Source organism: Mirounga angustirostris, unplaced genomic scaffold (assembly GCF_029215605.1).
Source record: "Mirounga angustirostris isolate CCGP_5_RB_7025 unplaced genomic scaffold, mMirAng1.0.hap1 SCAF_6, whole genome shotgun sequence".
Classification (NCBI taxonomy): Eukaryota; Metazoa; Chordata; class Mammalia; order Carnivora; family Phocidae; genus Mirounga; species Mirounga angustirostris.
In genome coordinates, this window is record NW_026991714.1 from 126,795,942 (window position 1) to 126,816,623 (window position 20,682).

The 20,682-nt window shown below is 38.3% G+C and overlaps 1 protein-coding gene across 3 annotated transcripts in view; it reads right to left on the reverse strand.

The window, feature by feature from the left end:
* Positions 1–869: 869 nt before the first annotated feature.
* Positions 870–20,682, reverse strand: part of ERLIN1 (ER lipid raft associated 1) — a 40,077-nt gene continuing 20,264 nt past the window's right edge. For 2 of the 3 annotated variants that reach the window (XM_045878614.3, XM_054508338.2), the window contains 5 exons: positions 16,513–16,571; positions 14,540–14,631; positions 6,470–6,559; positions 5,346–5,425; positions 870–3,162 (listed from right to left, as the gene is read on the reverse strand). In XM_045878614.3, coding sequence (XP_045734570.1) covers positions 2,941–3,162; positions 5,346–5,425; positions 6,470–6,559; positions 14,540–14,631; positions 16,513–16,571 — 543 coding nt within the window. In that variant the 3' untranslated portion in view covers positions 870–2,940. The remainder of the gene's footprint in view (positions 3,163–5,345; positions 5,426–6,469; positions 6,560–14,539; positions 14,632–16,512; positions 16,572–20,682) is intronic. The other variant, XM_054508337.2, reaches the window with a different exon arrangement.

Consider the following 20,682-nt stretch of genomic DNA (forward strand, 5'->3'; position numbering starts at 1 on the left):
GGGGAAAAAAATTTGCCAGCTCAATGGAACAATATATGTTAAGGGACACAGAGAAGGTACATTCAAGGACCCAGGCTGTAGAGGTCAGTGGGGGCCAGATCACAAAGAGCCTTCTATGCACACATCTGGGGCTTAATCACAAAGCAACCAGAGATCACAACTTCTAATTCACAAAATTCCTTTTTCACAGCAAGAGGCAGAAATGACTTAGTTCTAAATCACTTCATTTTAATACCCACCCAGACCTACAGGATAATTGGTTTGAATTAGTTAAATTTCCTTGGTCTGCAGCAGCAGACATAGAATACTATGGGGTTGGAGCCCATAGGAACCCAGTAAAGGGCTGCTTTCCCCAAAACTCCCAATTACCAAGCCCTGCTGTCCAACATCACTGTGAAATTGTTCCCCAGGAAAGAAAGGTTGAGAGCTGTGGAGAGCAGGTCCAGCCCTGGCTCTTGGACTAACATCTGAATTAGAGAAGTTAGTTACATCATACCACTGCCAGTTATAATTTGTACAATTTGTCCCTTCCCTCTGCCTCAGTAAAACCGCCCCACCTCCTCCCTTCTTAGACAGCCTCTGAAGGGCACAATGCTCCAGCCTCCCTCTTTCCTCCTCTGCTGCTGACCACATCCCACCAAGAATCAGAACATACCTTGTTAAATTCTGTGAGTCAGAAAGTGTTAACCCTGCTTTCAAAATTCTTATACCTGGGAAGCAGTATTCTGAGAAGAGCGTAAGATAAGCCTCTACAGTTGAGTTAAACTAGTAAAATAAACTGGTTACCTAGTTGAAATGGGCAACACAGCCTTAGGAACATGTTAAGACAACAGAAAATAATGGAGACATAAGGAAAAAATACAAATCACTGATAGTAAAATAATTTTATTTGGTTTCTTTTTTTAAAAAAAGGTAGCAATTCACATATAAATTTAGACTTCAAGATTACAGTGTGTATTTGCCAAAAGGAACATCCCTGCAGGAGGGATAGACTTAGAGCCTGAGCAAGCACTGGGAAGCACACTCCAAGGAGAGTTTAAGTGGAAGTAGTTTCTATACAACTTCACAACACCACTTCCCTGTTCCTCAACTCTGCCACCAGCGGGCTTGTAAGAAAACCCACATCCATCACTTTGGGGCACCAGCTTTTAGCTCATGGGAATAGGAAACATCTCTAGGTATGAAAGCACAAAGGTCAATGACCCAAATTTCCCACAACAATCATTATCTATCTGCAGCAACAATACATGACAGATGAATAGTTTATTCTTATAGTTCAAAGGTTCTTTAAAGGAGGGCTGGAGAACACAAGATCCATTCATAAAGAGTACAATAAGCAAAAATTAAAAAAGGATTCTCTCCATTATTACAAATGCCTCTCTAGTATAAGGCCCAGGGGAAAGACCCACTCAAATTTGGGATTCCTTCCCCATAGAAAGTGTTTGGCACAACCCACAAGCTGTCATGAGACTGACAGGACTGACAGCGGAAAGGTTTCTGGAAGTGGTCCCATGACTTCTCTGTCTGGCTTGACCATAGTATATATGAAAAGTGTCTTAAAAAGTTGCACACACTCAGGCCTAACTATGGGGCACACTGTTTCAGGAAAGCTAATCCGAAGGGAAAAAAGGCCCAGATGAAATAGGTGTCCCATAGCCACAGGCTAACTCCTAACTCACTCTGTCATCCTCTCATGGGAGATTAAATCCCCTGGCTGCCCAGGAAGTCAGTGGAATCCTGACTTCCTAGGGAAGGTGAAAGCTGGAGAACAACTTTGATTTCAGCATCTCAGAGCCAGATTAAAAAAAAAAGAAAGAAACAAAGATGACCAAAGATGCTGTTACTCTGTTCCACACTATGTAGGCTCCAGAAGAACAGTATTGAGGAGAATCAGTGTGCTAGTAACCATGGCAGCCCTAGGACTTGGCCTTCAGGCAGAGGTACTGGGGCAAATAAATGTACCCCAAATCCAGTTTTAAAAATGAAAACTTCCTGCAATTATGATATAATACTGTGCAGTGAACAGCTGGGAAATTATATGCTGCTCCTCATTCTGGTTAAAGCCCTGCCCCGCTCTTGGCCAGCCAGAGCTGAGAGGTGACATATAAGGAACTGTCTGTGGCTAAAAACCAGGCACCTTCGTTATGAATGGCCTGGGGCAGTGACGCAGATAGTCATCATCCAGTGGAGGGGAATGCAGGGCCCCAGAGCTTTGGTTCAAAGCAAAGGTTTCATCTCACCCAGAACTTCAAGCCAAGCTCTATCTCTGAGCCTACTAATGCAATAACTAGTGATTAGGAATCCCTGGTTGGGTGGCAAGGTACATATCCCAGCAGGCCACCAACTTGACTACAGGAAAACAAAAAGGTGCAAATAGTATCAAGTAAATGGTTGCTCAAGTGGAAGATCATTTCCTGGAGAACTTCAGTGGACTAGATGCTAATCACATGGATGAACGCTGGGACTGGACCCCAAAGAGAGAGCCTGGGCCCCAGGCGTAATCGGTCTTCTTTACACTTACCGCATCCTGGCCATCTTCTCTGACCTCCTATGTCTTGAATGGCTGAGCACACATTTCCCCGGGGACCAATGTAAACATTATTCAATAGATCTCAGCTTAGAAAAACACAGTTTGTTATATACTTAATGTCTCACATTCCAGTGCAGGCAGTATCTTAGCATCAGACTTTCCCTCATTCATGAGTACCAGTTCAGAAAGGAAGACACACAGGATACTTGATAAAACTGTGGCTGAAAAGACATTTGGGTGCCAGACAACTGGCTCTATCTTGCAACCGGCTGATAAACCAGGGCTACCACAGGAGAGGCAGAACAGACGGAGCACAGGTTCTCTGTGAATCTGAGGAGTCATATAACCATTGTTCCCACTTAACCCCTTGGGCCACATTCTGATACGGGAATACATTTCCACCACTTGCATCAACCTGTGCTCTCCTTGTTTTGGATGGGGCTCTCTCCAGAGGGTTCAAGAGTCTCCTTAGAGAGGAGAGAGCTTTTTCTTCCAGTCCTAACATCTGAATATTTCGAAGCACAAGAGGAGTCCATGAACATGCTAGGGATGTTGCTGCCAAAGTAGATCTTACTGTTAGAAGCAATGGCCTGGTACCTTTTGAGCTCCAGATATTCCGGGGTCAATTTGTGCTGTGTGGGGGGGCAAACAAGAGCAAAGGAATCAGGACACTATGGTCCAACAGTCATCTCTCTCTTTCCTTACACACATTTTTCTTACTGCTCTTCTGAATCATTACTCAACTCTGAGTCATTGCCAATGACCTTCTCTCACTTTGACGTGTGGCTCTTACATTCACAGCTGTATTTTAGACTTGAAGTTCCTTAAACAAGCTCATGTCTTAATGCAGGGAGAAGCGTTCATTTTTTAATAAAAAAAGGATTGAGGAGGTGGGTTTTTGGGAACAATGATAACAACTAACATTTCTATAGTGACTTGGAGCCTATAAAATGCTGTCATATCTACTTTCTTATTTCATCTAGCTGAGTTCAACCTGGAATCAGCCTGGAATCTCTGCAGGTTCTCTTAAGAGGTAAACAGGTCAATAGATTAGAGTGGCAGAGCTTCATAGGCGTTGGGCTCATAACCATCAACCATCTGTTATTCTGCTTCTCTTGACCACATTCTAAAAGTGGAAAATGATCTCAAGAAATCACCTGGTCTGGCCTCATGCCTCTACCTAGAAGCTGGATGTGTAAACTGACTGTGATGGACACATGTTTGACAATCAAACAGTTCTTTCTCCCTGTCACAGTTTTGAAATTTTTTTTTGTTTTTTTTTTTAATTTAAATCATGGTGCCATGATACATCCAACCAAAATCTCTCTAGGCTTGATCAAAATTTATTTCTAATATTCCCTGGAACTTACTTCCCCCAAAGCCTCTTGGAACCTTCCCTAGTAATCCTTTCCTCATCTCAAGTCCCCGGCCTGTCCTCTAGGCCCTTCATAGCACCCCCAACACCTTCTACTCCCTGGGTCTACACTCTCTCTGCTGAAACACTGCCATCAAATCTGGTCACAGTGCATAACCAAATTACTTTCTAATGCCTTACTAATATAGGTCATGATCTGAATAGCATTTATCAAAATGGCATAAAACTGCTGTCCCTTTCAGCATAAGGCTAACCTCAATGACAAAGTCTTGATACTTGTGCCTACCCAGCTTCTCCCATGACAGATTTGGATTGCTAGTTTTATACACAAGTTTCTCAACTTGTCTCCATCTTGACCAAATTCCATTCTGTTTCTATAGAGCTGTGTCTCTTGCAATATGCTAGATTTACTTCTAAATTTATATTGGATTTCAAAGTACTGACAATTCTCATTATATAAACCTATCATGTCTTATCATTTCTTCTGAACCCACAGTATGTTGTTCCTTTCGAAACTGAAAGAATTTAAGACCTGTCTATACCTTAAATCTTGACTCTAATCCTTTAAATCGCACCAAACACTGGCAATCTCTTTCTCAACTCTTTCAATGTTGTGATCTACTCTACAATTAATAACTTTATAAACCTTGGTCATATCCTTCCCTTCTCAGAATACCACAGGGGTTCTAGCTGCCTCTTCCTAATTCCTGCTAAGCAGGCCTACATTCTCTAAACCTAGATTGACCCGAGTCCCTATACAAACATTGTTCACCTGTATCACCCAACCTCCTTTCTCAAATTATCACACATAAAATTCCGCACAACTAGAATATTTTTAAATCCAGTAAACAAGCAGTACTCAGGGGCATTTGAAAACATGTGTGTTGTGGAGAGCACTACTGATGCTTAGCAGGCAAGGGTCAGGGATGCAAAATAGCCCATAATGCATGGGACAGTCTTCAACAATGAAAAAGTATCCCATCTCATAATGGCAAGAAAGTTGCTGATGAGAAACACTAAATAAACTTAGCATTTATACAAAAAATTTACCTTACCTGGGAAGCAACTCTAAATGGACTTTACTCTTCTCCTGTTACTCCTGTCATTCCATGAGAAGACCCTCACCTTTCCTGATTACTGAGCCCTGATAACGGCAGTACGGATAGATGATTTATGGTATCTGACTTGTGTTTATATATCTCCGTGCCTTTGTCCTAGCTCCCCACTTTTACAAGGAACTATACAAAGTTCTCTTCCCAATGAGTGTGCAATACGTCTTGATAAGTGATTGGCTATTTCCAGAGAGTGTGATGTCAACTACCCTTCCTTGACACTGGACAGATCACCACTATCATATTAGAGCCCCAGCCCCAACTCCAGCCCCAAAGAAAAGCAAAATCCCAAACACTATATTATAAGGAGTGGGTGAGAGCCAGTCACCTTGTTTGAGGTGGCATACTTGTGTGCAGCATAAAACTCAGCATCCGCCTTTGCCTTCTCTCGGGCCAGGAATGCGGCATCTAGCAAACAAAATAGAGTCAGGGTGTTTAAAACAAAGGAAAGTTGTAATCTATTTCCTCAGCTGCTTAAGAGTTCAGATTTTATGTTAAGTAGGGGTCTCTTTCTCCACTGCCTAATATTTTAATCACTTTATTTTTTTAAAGATTTTATTCTTTTTAAGTAATCTCTACACCCAATATGGGGCTCGAACTTACAACCCCGAGATCAAGTCACATGCTCCACTGACTGAGCCAGCCAGGCACTTCTCAATCACTTAAAGACATTTAACAACATTAGCAGTTTTCAAATCCCAGTCCCCAGATAGACTCTTCTCAAAGGGGAATACTCTTGTCAACATCAAAGAACTCTCAGCTCATTTTCCACCTAATCCTGATCCTTCTTTCCTCTATCCCTCATCACTCAAAAAGCCTCACACCCTACCCAGGCTCTGGATTCAAGTAAAATAATGAAGTCTAGATATGAAAGCTCTGCTCTATTTATTGCACTGTCCCCACCCCCTCCAAATTTGATCCAGAATCAGTTAATGCAGAATGATAGAAAGCAGCAGTATACAAGCAAGAGGTTGAATGTCTGGTCTTTAAGACGGTGAGCCTAGAACATCAACATCTCACTATATGAAATCAAGAAGTCTGAGAGCCTCTATGAAAATTGGGGCTTTTTTTCCCCAGCTAATTTTTTTATTTTTTTGGTTGCCAGGTAGAAAAGAAACTGGTAGTGGCGGGGTTTTTTTTATCTTATTCGTTCTTTACAACTGGTTGTGAGTAATTCTCATATTTTGTCTGCCTGAGAACAAAGTGGTAGCTAATAAGCCACAACTTTAGGACAAAAAATGAAAGGATGAGATACCTATAATTACAAACCAAACCAAGAGCTGAATATGTATTGACAATTTTTTAAAAATTTGTCTAGGGTCTGAGGGCAGCCACCTCCTCCAGACCAGATTATTCTGACTATGGCCCTCCCGCCTACCACAATCAAGAGCCTGATCTCTGAGGCAGACAGGCAGTTTGGGACAGTCAGAGCCTCTTTTCTCCCTGATGTACCTTCAATTTCAGAAATGCGCTTTTCAGTTTCCTTCTCCATCACCTTCTGCTGAAACCGAATTTTTGCCACCTGTGCAATCTTCTCCGCTTCTATAATTATACACAAAAGAAGACACATTCAAAAATATTTCTCGAGTTCCAGAAATACTTAGAATTAGCAGCACATTGTCTTAACATTTAATTATTTAGGTTTTTATGTGCTGTTTCATTAAGTTTTATCCACCCAGACTGTAAACTACTCAACAGAAAAAAGGGAATTTATTTCCTATTTCACTGTTCTGTTGACAGTGCTAGTTTTGTGGGAAAGGGAAATACAAAAGGTTCCATTCGTTCATAGGATTACACAGCAACGGTCCACAAGCTAATGGGAAAAATGATACTTCATGAAAGTACTCAGAACAAAAATAGAGCAACATAAATGCATGGTAACACAGAACAATCTTATAAAATGGCAGGAGAAAGAAAGAACAAGGAAGGTAAGTTAAACCAAGAAAGGCCTTCTGGAAGTAATCCTAAAGAAAGTAATGGACATGACATAGGAGGATATGGCAGAAAGCATAAAGACAAGAAGAATGAATGAAGTCACAATGAAAAGGTTGATTATGGAGGCAGGTGACAAGAGAAGACAACAAATAATTAGAATAGAAAGAAGGCTAGGGGCGCCTGGGTGGCTCAGATGGTTAAGCGTCTGCCTTCGGCTCAGGTCATGATCCTGGAGTGCCGGGATCAAGTCCCGCATCGGGCTCCCTGCTCGGCGGGGAGTCTGCTTCTCCTCCCTCTGGCCCTCCTCCCTCTCCTGCTCTCTGTCTCTCGTTCTCTCTCTCTCAAATAAATAAATAAAATCTTTAAAAAAGAAAAGAAAAGAAAGAAGGCTAGATGACTCCCATCTTCAGTAACAGGCTAAAGAATTTTATATACTCAGGATCAACTTGGTTGATGGTTAAGTTATCATCAGGGAAATAACAAGATGAAAATAATATCAGAGAAGTATAATTCTGACTGCTGTTGAACATAAAAGAGAAAGTTGGCTAATTCTTCTGGCACTGTAAAAACAAGTGTTGGGGATGAACAAGTTACCTGCAGCAGGAAAAACCAAACACCCTCAAGTAAACCAGTGGCCTAACCAAAGGATCCAGGACCAGGGAAGAAAGACTCTAATTACACTTTGAATTCAATCATTGCAATTCTTGAAGAACTTCCTCAATTCTCCTTTTCAGCCAAAGAGGGTTAGTATTTTAAGACATCTTATCTCTGACCCTTGGGGGAAGTGCACAGTAGAAAAAAAATTTCCAAGTGGCTTCTTATTTCCAGAAGATCCAGTATCCTTTAGCAACAACTCCGGCATATACTTTCCTATTTCCTCATTAGCATAAAATCAACCTATATCACACCACCCTCCAAATATACTACAATGTTCAACTGGACTAGAAACTTACCTATAAGCAGCAACTCAAGATAAAACTTGAATAACAGGTAAGGCATCTGGAGCCTACAGCTAGGACCCAGAGAATGGTGTCTCAACATAGAGAAACTGTTGCGGTCATCCCATTTAACACTGCTCTCTGACGTACAGGGATAAACCAATAAAGAGCATGAGTAGACTTACAGTTCTAGAAAAATGATGGAGAAGGCTGAGAAAACCCTTCAGCTAACAACACCTTAGAGTGCTAGACAAAATATAACTTTTTTTTTTTTTTAATGCATAGCTAAGATCGTAAGAAAGGAGGAGAGCTCCTCAAGAGACATAAGCAAAGGGAGAGCTGAGAGCCAGTACAGTGGTGGCCTTGGTGGTGATTATTAGACAAGTGAGGGAGAGGGACTTGGATTATTGCCCATGCAGGGCCAGGAGATGAGGCCTTGAGATGTTAGAACCGAGATTCCCGTATAAAATCGAGACCACTAGAGGGCTTCAACTCCAGGGAGGCTAAAAAACTCTACCCATCAGCCCAATGAGAAGTACGCTTTTCTCTACCTAGACATGTCACAGTGAAATCGAAACACCCAAAAACATAGAGAAAAATCATAGAAGCAAAAAGAAGAGGAAGCCAAACAAAAATTAAATAATACTGCCACAGGACAAAGTAAAGTAAGTTTCATTGGGCTTAGAACTGTAGGCTAGATTACCATTCAAGAATGAAATAAGACCATTTCAGACCAAAGAAGAATGATTAAGTATGTACTCCTTAGCCTTCACTGAAAAAACAAAACAAAACAAAACAACAACAACAAACTAGCAGAAAAAAAAGAATGAATTGCCAAAAACAATGGAGAGGAAAAAATTAAGTAACACCTTATAAATCAAAATAGATGTTTACTCTAAGAATTGATGATAATAACTGGGGAATAAAAAGAACATAAAACCAAAATACGAGGCAACAATATGTAAAATTGGGGGACAGTGATAAGAATTAAGGCCCTCTAAGGTTTTATTTAAGAGGACAGAAAGAATGATTAGCTTTAGACTTTGTCAAGTCAGGTATGCTTATTAACATTTTATAGGTATGACTATACATTCTAGAAACAATATAAATCTTCTAATCAAGTAAAAGGAAGAAAAGAATAAAGAAAATCCAATCAATTCAATACCAATCAGAAAAGAGAAAAAAGCAGCAGAGGAAAAAATGCATGGTAAATAGCACAAAATTAAATGATACAAACAAATCCAAATATAGCGGTAACCACAATAAATATAAAGAGACTAAACTCACCAGTTAAAAGACAGATTCTCACATTGGATAAGATAACAAAATCCAGCTATATGCTGTTTACAAGAGACACACCTAAAACATAATGACATAGAAAAGTTGAAAGTAAAAGGATGGGAAAAGATACATCAAGAAAATAACTAACCAAGAGAAATCTGGCATAGCTGTAATATCATTAGACAAAACAGATCTTAAGCCAAAAAGTGTGTCTGGAATAAAGAGGGTTATTACATAATAGGAGCAATTCTCCAGGGAGATATAACAATCCTGAATCTCTTAATGATATAGCCCTAAAATATGTAAAGAAAAAAAATTACAAGTCAACAAATCCAGTCATAGTGGGAAATTTTAATTTTAACACACCTCTCTCAGTAGCTGATAGCTCAAGAAGGCAAAAATTAGAATACAGAAGATGTAAACAACACAATTCATAAGCCTGACCTAATGGATATATAGAGAGAGAAAACTGCATCCGACAAATAAAGAAAACACATTCAGTCTTTTCAAGCATACACAGAACATTTACCAAAAAAGTACCATGTATTGACAGGCCACAAAGCAAATTTCAACAAATACTTAAGAATCCATGTAACAGATCATATTTTCTGATTATCATGCAATATTAGAAATCAACAATAAAGTGGTAGCCCCCTAAAAAACCATTCAATCTGAAAAAAATACCTTTTTTTAAAAGATTATTTATTTATTTATTTGAGAGAGAGAGTGAGAGAGAGAGAGAGCACAAGAGGGGGGAGCGGGAGAGGGAGAAGCAGACTCCCTGCCAAGCAGGGAGCCCGATGCGGGACTCGATCCAGGGACTCCAGGATCATGACCTGAGCCGAAGGCAGTCGCTTAACCAACTGAGCCACCCAGGCGCCATGAAAAAAATACTTTTAATACTTGATAAGTGAAAGGAGAAATCATAATGGGAATGCTTTCTAAAAACTAAAACTGAACACCAATAAACTACATTTCGAAACTTGTGAGATGTACCTAAGGCAGAACTTAGATGAAAATTTATAATCTTCCATGTTTCCATCAGAAAAGACTGAAAACTAAAGAATTAAGTAACTCAAGAAGTTAGAAAAGAACCAATGAGAAAACTCAAAAAAGGCAGGAGAATAATAAGTGTGAATAATATAACTGAAAAGTAAGTGATAATAGAATCAACAAAATCAAAATGCAGTTTTGTGAAAAGAAAGTATAACAGACCTCTGGCAAAACTGATCCAGGAAAAGAGAAGGCACAAATAAACAATACTAGGAATGAAAAGGGGGCATGCGTATTTGGTAGAGAGTTTTAAAAATCAGAAGAAAATTCTGCAAATTTATGCTCCCAAATCTGACATTTCAGATGACAATTTTCTAGAAAAATATAACTGCCCAAACTTAAACAAATACCTGAAACTGACCTACAGTTGGTATAGAAATTAAATCAGCAGGCTAAATGTTACCACAAAAAACAAGCATACAAAAAAGCACAAACCCCACTAGACCAAGATGGTTTTTACAAGTGAGTTCCACCAAACCTACAAAGAGGAGATAATAACATATTTTATACAAAATGTTCCAGAACACAGAAAAAGAAGAAATGCTCTCCGACTCATTTTGAGGCTAGTATAACTGTGAAAAAACTAACAGTAACAGTACAATAAAAAAAACTGTAAGCTGAAATGTATGAAATAAAAGTAAAAAAATAAAATAAAATAAATAAAAGTAAAAATTTTAAAGAAATTATCAGCAAGACATAAAGAGAAATGTATTGGGGTGAATCTCCTACATCATGTTCAAGTGGGTTCATCCCAAGAAGGCAAAATAATTCAGTAAGAGAATCTATTAATATAATTCACCACATTAACAGCTTCAAAAAGAAAAATTAGGGCGCCTGGGTGGCTCAGTTGGTTAAGCGACTGCCTTCGGCTCAGGTCATGATCCTGGAGTGCCGGGATCGAGTCCCGCATTGGGCTCCCTGCTCGGCAGGGAGTCTGCTTCTCCCTCTGACCCCCCCCCCCCCCCCGCCTCATGTGCTCTCTCTCATTCTCTCTCAAATAAATAAATAAAATCTTAAAAAAAAAAAAAAAAAGAAAAATTATATGGTCATCTCAACAGATACAGAAAAAATTCTCAAAGTTTTAACAGCCATTCATGATAAAAACTCCCAGCAAGCAAGAAACAGAAAGAAACTTCATTAACCCAATAAAAATTAAGTACAGCAAACATCACTGGGACTATTTAAAGTTAGGAACAAGACAAGAATACCTGTCGCCATCTTTCTTTTCAACACTGCACTGTAAATCAGAGCCTAAACCAGTAAGGTAAGAAGACTAAAAAGACGTGGAAGTACAAAGAAAAAATCAGGACTGTCCTGATCTGAAGACAATTTGACTGCTCACACATGGGAAATTGGAGACTATCAGAAATAGCATTTTCAGCAAGACTGCTAAACAAACAAAATTAACAGCACACCTCTACAAAAGCAAAAACCAGTCAGAAAATGTGCCTTCAAAAAAGAGACTATTTGGTGCAGCTGGGTAGCTCAATCAGTTGAGCGTCTGTCTGACTCTTGGTTTCTGCTCAGGACGTGATCTTGTGATCTCAGGGTCGTGGGGTTGACGCCTGTTTGGGACTCTGTGCTCAGCAGAGTCTGCTTGTGCCTCTTCCTCCCTCTCTGCCCCTTCCCCCGTGCTCGTGCATGCACTCTCTTACTTTGTCTCTCTCTCTCGAATAAATGAATAAAATCTTTAAAAAAATAACCTATTTATAATAGCAAAAAACTTGAGGAATATATAGGAATAGAACTCTAAGAAAGAAAGTGCCAGAACTTTAAGAAGAAAATTTTAACACTTTTTTGAAAGGCATTTCTCATAAACAGAAATATAAACAGATTTATAAGTTTCAGTATCACAAATATTGTAATTCTCTCCAAATTGACATGTACAGATAATGTAATTCTAATCAAAACCTCACCACAGCATTTTATAGAACTTGAGCTGATTCTAAAATTTATATGGAGGAATGAAGAGCCTAGGATAGTCCAAGACAATTTTAGGAATAGTTAGGATTCGTTAAGAGGAATAATTAAGGAGAAACTTGCTCTCCCAGATAGCAAGATTTAACATAAAAAGTGACAGTAACTGAAACAAGGTAATTCTAGAGAAGGACAGACCAAGAAATTAAAACAGAGACCCTAGCAACAGAACAATTTATATACAGTATCCTGTTATAAGAAAGATGTGGCATTAGAAATAGAGGAAATAATGAACTTTTCAGTAGTCTAAAATAATTGGCTTGCTACTTGGAAAAAATAAGCTAAATTCCAATGTCACACTAAACCCTAAAATAAATTCCAAATGGATTCAATATCTAAATATGACAAGCAAAACTGTAAAACTTTTAGAATAAAATTATTACTTTGAGGTTGGGAAAAAACTCTTAAATGGGATAGAAAAAGCACAAATCAGAATGGAAAAGACTGATGAATATGATTACATGAAAATTAAATATATATGAATGTCAAAGACATCATAAAGTTCAAAGACAGGCCACAAAATGAGAGAAGACATTGTAATGCATAAATCTGGGAAAGGATTAATATCCAGAAGATATAAAGAACTACAAATCAGCTCAAAAAAAGTAACTGAACAATGGGCTAACAGTATATTAACAGGCAATTCACATACAGAAAAAGAGAAACCTGAATGACCAATAAACAATATTGAACTTTCCTAGTAATCAGAGAAATACAAACTGAAATTATGTGATATGTGTCCACCATCACACTGACATAAATTTTAAAAGGTCTAATAACTCTAAGAATTGAGGAGGATATGCAGAAATGGGAATTCAATAAGGCAACAAAGGAATGGGAACGCAGACCCTACTGAAGAGAAGGTAAGATGGTAGAATCACTTTGCAGAGCAATTTGGCAATACTGAATGTTATAAATTTGAAGATGTATGTACCCTATGACCCAGCAATTCTACTTTGAGATACGTATTCCAGAGCAATGCTTCTCAAACTACCTATGGGAAAGCAAACTCTCCCCTTATTTGTATTTCAGTCTGTTAAGAAGCAATATTTTATAAATTATAATAAAAATTACTAGGAAAAATATTAGAAACAAAAACACAAGCTCCAGTTTTTTATTATTAGACTCAACAGACATAAAATTACTGTGTAATACTGTAAAAACTTCTAAGCACTCATTCTCAATTTCTGTAGTCACCTCATTATGGATCAGAAACAAAAAGCTGGTGATACAGGGCACTGACTGACACTACATGCTGAGTAGCACTACCACAGAAAACTCTGAATGTGTGTACAAAGAGACATGGATACACAGCACTGTTCATAATATGGAAAAACTAGAAACTACCTAACTCCTCAACAGTAATCTATCGGAATGAACTGAGGTTCACTCACAGAATGAATGCACAGCAGTTAAAAATTAAATCTACACATTATCAGTATGAATAAAACTCAAACAATGTTGGTAAAATAAAGGCAAGTTGTGGAATAAAAGGTAAGAGTCTGATATCATTTTTATGGTTTGAGACAATTCTATGAATTGTTTATTGCTACATATTTACAGTTATGGTATAAAAGTATGGACAGAAAGATCTGCATAAAAACTTTAAAATAGAAGCTACTCAGAGAAGGGAGGTCAAGAAATAGGACCAGGTAAGGGTATACAGGAGGCTTCAAATGGATAAATCTATTTTTAAAAGAAAATATGATCTGAAGGAATGTGGCAAATATTAAGCCTTAATTTTACTATTCTCTGTGCATTCCTGCATATTTGAAATAGTCAATGAAGCACTTCTTAAATTTTCAGCATCCCAAGGAACAAATGACTGAGAGCCTAAGAGGGCGGTCCAATATACAGTATCCTGGAATGTTAGGGAAATCACTGTGATTCAAAATAAGCTGTACGCAATCCTACCCTACTGTCGGAGAGGACATCTATCCATCCAGATAAAACTTGGTGCATGTCAACAGCAAGGATGCATACTATAATCCTGAGCTTTGGCCAAAAAACTTCCCTATTCTTAAACTATATGAACAAAACTCTACCACACAGAGGCTAGAGTTGCCCAAAAACCCTATCCATTTTTCTTGTCCTCGAAAAAGCAGTAGTGGCCAAAGACATGGTGGAGAGCCAAAGCACTTCATTAAATGAGTACTGGCACCATCTAGTTTTAAAGGCTGTAGGACATCTGAATATACAAAAGAGTTTCTAGAATTCTCCACCATGTATGATACAATCTTATTTGATCCCATCAATCCAGAGTCAGACTGACAAAGAACAGGACAAACTCATAACACATGTACTTAGAGACATTCATTTCAGAAAGATATCCAAGTACCTATAACAGCCTTTTTCCTCTCTGTCTCAGCTTCTTTCTCCACAACCTTTTGTTTCTGTGCAGCTATAAGAAGTTTTGTCTTTTCAGCCTCCCTGTGAAGCAAAATATTATAAAAATTAGAAATGATGTGCAGTCACAGGCAGTAAATCTAACTCTATGGTGGGTCAAAGAACCATTTGCAACACAAACTCTCTGATCCATTAAGGTGCCTAGAGAGGTGTTACCCCATTTTACTTATAATGAATCTGAGGCTGAAAGGTTAAATGATTTGCCCAAAGTCACCCAGATATAGGAATCAATTTATACATTTGAATTTCAGTCTGCCCTTTTCCTCTAATTGTATCATGGAAAGGCCTGTGATCTGCAAGTACCTAGAGTATATAAATGCTTCCTTTGTTGTTAGGCTTCCAGCTAGCCCATATAGCACCTCTGGGCCAATTAGCAAAATGCAACACCCTCTGGGCAGATGCAGTCCCTCAGGTGCATAGCCTGGTAAGAAGAATGGAGCTAGATTTCAGCCCCTCCTCAGGCAGACACTCTTGTGCAGTTACCCTATTTGTTGTATGGGAGATATAATTAGGTGGCAGTTATTAGGTGGTGAACTGGGGCTCAATGTAAGGAAGAAATTTTCTAAGAATCTGAGCTTTCTAATAATGGAAATGGCTGGCCTATCACTAAGCATGTACAAGTGGTTACTGGGCAACTACAGGGCAGAAAAGGTATAAAAAAAGATTACTATTATGTGGGTGGGAGGTTAGACCTCAATGTGGCTTTTAAATTTGGGATTCTAACAGTCTACAAAATTAGGAAAGATCCAGATTTATCTGAAAAGTAACTCCAACAATTCCCCCAAAACATTTCCCCCCAAAGATCTCTCCTTTCTTCCTGCCAAAATTGGTAAAGACACAAAATGGCATTCTGGATACTAGGAGTTATTTGAGGGCAGAGAACATATAGTCTTCATGTTTCCATCACTAGAAGCTATCATATTGAAAGCCTAAGACATCTTGAGCCTTCAATCAAAAAATGTTTTTATACAAATAGATCAGATCCATGATCTATCCAGCCTGGCACTCTATGCTGTAGTTTTAAAAGAGGAGTTCCTTTTCTACAAATGAAAAGGGAAAATAAAATTCTGCATAACAGAAGACAGAGACGGGAACAGTAAGGATTCAGCAGTAAATCACCCCAGGAAGAAGTATTATTATTTCTTGGACCCCCTATACTTATACAATCTGTTGTATTCCTGACTTTTGCTAAGTTATTTTTCCAGCATTTCATATTTTTCCACTTAAAATACTAGCCAAATTTCCTAAAGACTTTTGTTTCTTTTCAGTACCTGTCATACAAGAATAATACTGCCATTTCAACCTCAGTAGGTAGTCCCCTAACCCATGTTCTTCAGAAGACTAAGAAATTAATTTCATGTCAAGCAAGTAACTTCTCATTCCCAGTCAGCCCTGGACCCAAAAAAGAGAAGACTACCAGGAGTCAATTCAGGCAAAGCTTCCCAGAAGCAAATTATAAAGATCCAGGTGTAATTTTAGAGTCACTCAGATATAATGGAAAACCGAACTTCATACCAGTAAGGTGTCTATTCTTACCATTCTAACACAGTGACACAATATAGGCACTCTCTTCAACCTTAGCAGCTAGTACTCCCTCCTCTATTCATATTTAATTCAAGATATTCATGTCCAAATTATAGCTCCTTAGCCTTCCAACAATAGTTCTACAGCAAATTGCATCCTTAGCCACTAACACTGCTCCTGAAATGTTCATATATAAAGAAAAACATAAGAATAATCTAGTGAATTAAAACACGAGATAAATTATCAGAATTAAAGTATGGAAAATAGATATAAACACCACCCCAGAGTGTAACATCTCACATATAAGTTTCCTCTACACTGGTATATTAATATGTAGACAGCCCTAAATAAAAATTTGGGGATCCCAAGCATATTACTCACATTAACTCAAAATTTCTTCTTATGGCTTCTGGGATTTTAGGTTTTGTAACACGCACAGCCTGAAAAATAAAAGTGAAAAGCCAAAATATATTTGAAAAATAAATCTTCAAACTAAATCTTCTACAGAAAAGCTCCTCAAATGAAACTAATGAAACAACTATGACATAGCTGCCTACTAACATGTGTGGAGATTCCACTAGAAAATCTATTCTTCATGCCATCACACCAAGAATCAAATATACGCTGCTTCTTGTTTCCTTAAAAAATGCTTGCCTAGGGGAAAAAAAATCACCCTATCCCCTATGGAAATAAACTCCTTTAGGGAAAAGGTTCTCCCTTAAAAGACCTCTACAAAGCTCTTCAGTTGGATACTTTTGTTTCCTTTTCAAGCCTGCAAACCAAAAAAACAGAAGGAAGGCAAAATTCCAAGATTTAAAATTGTAAAGTAGGAAACAGTAAAAACAAAAATAAAAGCAAACAAAGTTCAGGTCAGTATATGCAACTTAATACAATAAATGTATTTACTACTTCCTAAACCTGCAATCACTCAGTACTGACTATACATAAACAGCCCAAAGTTTAAGGAAAACAAATACCAGTTAACAGATTACATTCTTTCTTCCTAGAATCTCACTTAGAACAAAGTCTACTAGTCTTTGTAGATACTGTTTACTAGATACTTTGTTTCCCTAACCATAGTGTACTTTGACATTAATTAAGATTATCTACTTGGGAAGTGCAGCCTTTTGAAGGCTGACTTTTCTACATCAGGCAACTGATCTCTCAAAAGCTTTTGATTTAACTAGTTAAACATCATTCACCCCCGACCTATACTGCAAACACACACAAAACACTGCTGATCTGAAGAGTTTTCTCTTCAAAAATTGGCTAAACTTTTAAGCAACAAAGCCTGTAAGCACATAACCTTTTTATTTAATTCAATTAACATACACTATATTAGTTTCAGAAGCAGAGTGCAGTGATTCCTCAGTCTATATAATACACAGTGCTCATTACATCATGTGCCCTCCTTAATGTCCATCACCCAATTATCCCATCCCCCTCTCCACCGCCCCCCCACCCCCTGCCTTCAGCAACCCTCAGTTTGTTTCCTATGATTAAGAGTCTCTTAAGGTTTGTCTCCCTCTCTGGTTTCGTCTTGTTTTATTTTTCCCTCCCTGCTCATGCTCTTTCTCAAGCACATAACCTTCTTTTAAGGCTTTTGAAAGAAGACTTTTAAGCAACACAGACTTCCCTACATGAAAGAGAACAGTCAAATCTGTAAAGATTTTGAGAACTAGCATAACCAAATACAAGTAGTGAAATGGAATAAGAAGCTGGGGACTGTAGTGAAAAAACTCATTATGCTGAAGTTGAGGCATGTGAGGACATAAGGAACAACTCATGGAGATATCCAGAAGACAAAAATTTATAACCAGCATTTGTGAAAGATGACAGATTTCACTACGTGACTACCAGAAATACAGATGACTTCCAATATGTTTTAATAGGATTCAGAAGGAAGCACTGTCATTTTGCATTTAATTAAGAGACTGGCCATATTTCTTTTTAGTCTTATTTTTTTAAAAAGCATAAAACAGGACTGTTTTCTGAAGACTTCTATCTTGCTATATGAGGCTGAAGAACAGACTACATGCTTGCCAATCTTGAGAATCTCAGAATTTTCAAATATGTGTAAAATAAGCACCTACTGTAGCAGATAATGTAAGTTACATCATAACAGATTTAAAAAGTAAAATGACGAGGCGCCTGGGTGGCTCAGTTGGTTAAGCGGCTGCCTTCGGCTCACATCATGATCCCGGGGTCCTGGGATTGAGTCCCCACATTGGGCTCCCTGCTCGGTGGGGAGCCTGCTTCTCCCTCTGCCTCTGCCCCCTGCTCATGCTCTCTTTCTCACTCACTCTCTCAAATAAAATCTTAAAAAAATAAATAAAATGACAACATATCCGGGCGCCTGGGTGGCTCAGTTGGTTGAGCGACTGCCTTCGGCTCAGGTCATGATCCTGGAGTCCTGGGATCGAGTCCCGCATCGGGCTCCCTGCTCGGCGGGGAGCCTGCTTCTCCCTCTGACCCTCCCCCCTCTCATGTGCTCTCTGTCTCTCTCATTCTCTGTCTCAAATAAATAAATAAAATCTTAAAAAAAAAAAAAATGACAACATATCCAAAAACAATGGCCAAAATACACACACACACACACACACACAGAGTGGAGAGAGGGAAAAAAAGCTGATGAATATATTTGAAAGTGACCGCCGGGTTATAAGCATATGTTTTAAATGGAAAGCCAGCATATAACATAGTCACTCTCTTTAATAACATAGGGAAAAAATATCAAGGATGCATATTTTCACCATTCAAATTTGCCACAGTAGTTGTTCAAGAAAAATGGAGTATAAACACAGAGAAGAGCAAAATTAAAATATTGATTGTTTCAGAGAATGTTTATTCAACAAGTATTAACTGGGTGCCTGTCTGTGCCAAGTGCTGTTTGTTCTAGGCACTATGGATACAGCAATGAACAAGGCAAGACTGCTCTCATGGAATTGAAAATTTTAAAGGGAGAAAATACAATAGATAACAAAAAGCAAATAAATGAATAAGAAACTGAGAAAGGGGAACCCTCCTACACTGTTGCTGGGAATGCAAGCTGGTGCAGTCACTCTGGAAAACAGTATGGAGGTTCTCCAAAAAATTGAAAATAGAGCTACCATACGATCCAGCAATTGCACTACTGGGTATTTACCTCAAAGATACAAATGTAGGGATCCGAAGGGGTACGTGCACCCCGATGTTTACAGCAGCAATGTCCACAACAGCCAATCCGTGGAAAGAGCCAAGATCCATCAACAGATGAATGGATAAAGAAGATGTGGTGTGTATATATATATATATATATATATATATATACACACAATGGAATATTATGCAGCCATCAAAAGGAATGAAATCTTGCCATTTGCAACGACATGGATGGAACTGGAGGGTATTATGCTGAGCGAAATAAGTCAATCAGAGGAAGACATGTATCATATGACCTCACTGATATGAGGAATTCTTAATCTCAGGAAACAAACTGAGGGTTGCTGGAGTGGTGGGGGGTGGGAGGGATGGGGCAGCTGGGTGATAGACACTGGGGAGGGTATGGCTATGGTGAGCGCTGTGAATTGTGTAAGAGTGATGAATCACAGACCTGTACCTCTGAAACAAATAATACATTATATGTTAAAAAAAAAAAAAAAGAAGAAGATAGCAGGAGGGTAAGAATGAAGGGGGGGAAATCGGAGGGGGAGATGAACCATGAGAGACTATGGACTCTGAAAAACAAACTGAGGGTTCTAGAGGGGAGGGGGGTGGGAGGATGGGTTAGCCTGATGATGGGTATTAAAGAGGGCACGTTCTGCACGGAGCACTGGGTGTTATACGCAAACAACGAATCATGGAACACTACATCAAAAACTAATGATGTAAGGTATGGTGATTAACATAATAAAAAAAAGAGTCAGAAACTTTCAGATAGTTATGAGTGTTATGTGAAGAATTTAAAATAGGATGACTTGGAGACTGGAAAATGGTTATAGAGGGGAAAATCAAGATTTTTACTTTGGCATAATTATATAAAAAAATCTAAGGAAATTCATAAAGTTGCAGTCAAGCAAGATAAATTAGCTCTAAAAGATCTATTGTATAACACTGTACCTACAGTCAATAATAATGTACTGTGCACCTAAAAATTTAAAAGGATAGATTTCATGTTAAATGTTTATACCACATACACAACAAAAAATCCAAGCAAATTAACCCAAAAAATTTATTAGGAACAGTGAATTCAGCAAACTACTAGCTCCACAATAAAGTCACCAAGAATCATTTGCATTCCTCAATGATTATACAAAAAAAGACTACATATTTAATAGCATTAAAACTCAGTAAATCCATGAGTATTAACTTAATTTGAGATATGAATTTCTCACCTGGTCAGAAATTCTAAAAGAAACAAAAATGGTATGATTAAGTAAAGCCATAAACTATGTTCCCAATTTTATTTATTTTTTCTTTTTTTTTTAAATATATTTTTAAAGGATTTTATTTATTTATTTGAGAGAGAGAGAATGAGAGAGAGCACATGAGAGGGGTTAGGGTCAGAGGGAG